The 2,500-nt window shown below is 38.5% G+C and overlaps 1 protein-coding gene across 1 annotated transcript in view; it reads left to right on the plus strand.

Annotated features, from left to right (window-relative positions):
• LOC138867380 (polycystin-1-like protein 2) overlaps positions 1–2,500 on the plus strand; it is a gene marked incomplete at its 5' end in the record, with an annotated part of 9,630 nt that overhangs the window by 2,008 nt on the left and 5,122 nt on the right. The window contains 1 exon segment of the mRNA XM_070142771.1: positions 1,767–1,907. Within this exon segment, the coding sequence (XP_069998872.1) occupies positions 1,767–1,907 (141 nt within the window).

Below are 2,500 nucleotides of genomic sequence, written 5' to 3' on the forward strand. Positions count from 1 at the left end.
TTAAGCGTCTGTCGTTTACAAGTGACTTAATGAACGGAATTTTGATTTATGACAGTCCGCCTTACATATGTGGGAAAAGATTAACAGCTGAAGTTATCTCCATAAGCTTTCATTAACAGACCCTTGAAATAGTCCTAAGATTGAATTCAAGTGTTATACATTGGAGGGGTGTTTATCTATTTATCTTTTATTTGTTTGTTACTTAGGTTATTTGTTCGTCTCTATTCATTTCTCCATCTCTCTATTTATCGTGTATTTGTCCATCTGTGTATCTATATGTCTATCTATCTATCCTTCTATTTCTCTATCTGTCTATTTATCATGTATTTATCTATCTGTATCTATATGCCTATCTATCTATCCTTTTATTGCATGGTGCATTCCACGTACTATCTAGCAGCTAGAGCGAGTGAGTCCGTATCCCCAATCAACTAGGATCATGGTATTTTGTATATTTATCTAACGAGGGAGAAAAATGAATTCCATTCATTAAGAAACAACAAAGGGTATCATTTATGGACAAACGACAAAGCAAGAAATAGGCTTTATCGACAAAAGACAAAAAAAAGATTACATGAATTATGCATAAAAGGATGCCGTTTATGAACTAACGGCAAAGCAAGAAATAGACTTTATCGACAAAATACAAAGAAAAAAAAACATACATGAATTATATATATATATATATATATATATATATATATATATATATATATATATATATATATATATATATATATATATATATAACAAACGATACCATCTATGAACTAACGACGAAGCAAGAAATAGACCTCTTTGGCAAAATACAAAGAAAAGCAAATATTTACATTGTGTGGTAAAGAGCGAATCTCCATTTACTTCTTTCATATCGCTATCTCTTGACCGCTATCTGTTCGTATTCAAGGGCTTTTGGGAGACATGCTTAGTGCTTGTCTAATCTCTACGTGTCCCTTATCTCAGAGAGTATCTTGTTATCTTTCCCGTCCTGGAAAAATGAAAGGAAAGGTTCTTAGATTCTGTTCGAATTCCTGATCTGGTGATAAGAGATGCGAGAGTGATGTTGGTGATGATGGACTGTGTTATTTCGGTCGCATCAGCATCATATTTTTTTTTAATCTTTGACTTCATTACCATTTTCGTGTTCACTTCATCACGCTGATTATCATCATCGGCATCATATTTTTTTTTTAAATCTTTGACTTCATTACCATCTTCGTCTTCACTTCATCACGCTTATTATTATCATCGGTGGTTTGTTGTTCTTGTCATTATTCCTGTATATCATTATAGGCAATTTCATTTCTGCGCTGAATTAACGATTATATACTATTCTTCTTTTGATCATCACCAGTATCAGTGTCCAGTGACTCTTATGTCACTTTAAACATCTTTATTACCATCACTGTGTCTTCATTAAAATTATCATCATATTACTGCATTGCCATCTTTAACCCACTTTAATGATCTCTCTCTCTCTCTCTCTCTCTCTCTCTCTCTCTCTCTCTCTCTCTCTCTCTCTCTCTCTCTCTCTCTCTCTCTCTCTCTCTCTCTCTCTCTCTCTCTCTCTCTCTCTCTCTCATTCCCTCTCCACCCTCTCCTTCTCTCTCTCATTCCTTCTCCACCGTTCCCCTCTCTCTCATTCCCTCTCCACCCTCCCCCCTCTCTCTCATTCGTGTTCTTTCCTCCATTCCCCTCTCTCTCATTCACTCCCTCCCCACCCTTTTCCTCTTTCTCTAATTATCACTCTCTCTCTCTCTCCCCAGACCCCCCGCAGGCCCGATTCGTGAGATCGTGACCACGTGCACAGGACCGCGAGACATGAACCTTGAGGACGACCAGGACTACTGCGCTCACTGGGGCGACAAGGAGGTCTTCCCTGGGGCGTGCAACGTGCCGGAGTTCAAGTGAGGGAAGGGATGGAGAGAAGGGGAACGGGTTGAAGGAAGGAAGGGGATGAAGGAGGGAAGGGAGGAAGGGGATAAAGAAAGGAGGGGGTTGGGGAAGGGGAAGGGGTAGGAGAAAGGAAGGGAATGAAGAGGGGAGGGGCTGAAGGAGGGGGAAGGGTAATAAACGGAGAGGAGCTGAAGAAGAGATTGATAATTATAGGCCCAACCACAGACGAAGACTTTTACGACCGTTTCCGTCTGACTAATTTCCGTCTTGATCTTGTGTTACGGATGATCTATACAACTAGAATATTTTTTGATTGGTAAATTAGATGGAATGAGTGAATTAAACATAGCTAATATTCTAGAACATTCGTATATACCATATAAATATTCGTTTTTTTTTTTTTTTTTTTTTTTTTGATAATGTGAAATGTATGAGAATGTACGTGTGATTCCCGGGACCTCACTCCGATGGCGTCATTTTTGTTTTAGATGGGCAATGTTTGCTGCCTTGGGTCAGTCCATTCCCATACGAAAAGTTCATTCGGAAACGCAATAATTGACGAAAAAAAAAGTTTTAGTGTGATAGGGTATTAAAACACCATCTC

This window comes from Penaeus vannamei, chromosome 1 (genome assembly GCF_042767895.1).
Source record: "Penaeus vannamei isolate JL-2024 chromosome 1, ASM4276789v1, whole genome shotgun sequence".
NCBI classification, from domain to species: domain Eukaryota; kingdom Metazoa; phylum Arthropoda; class Malacostraca; order Decapoda; family Penaeidae; genus Penaeus; species Penaeus vannamei.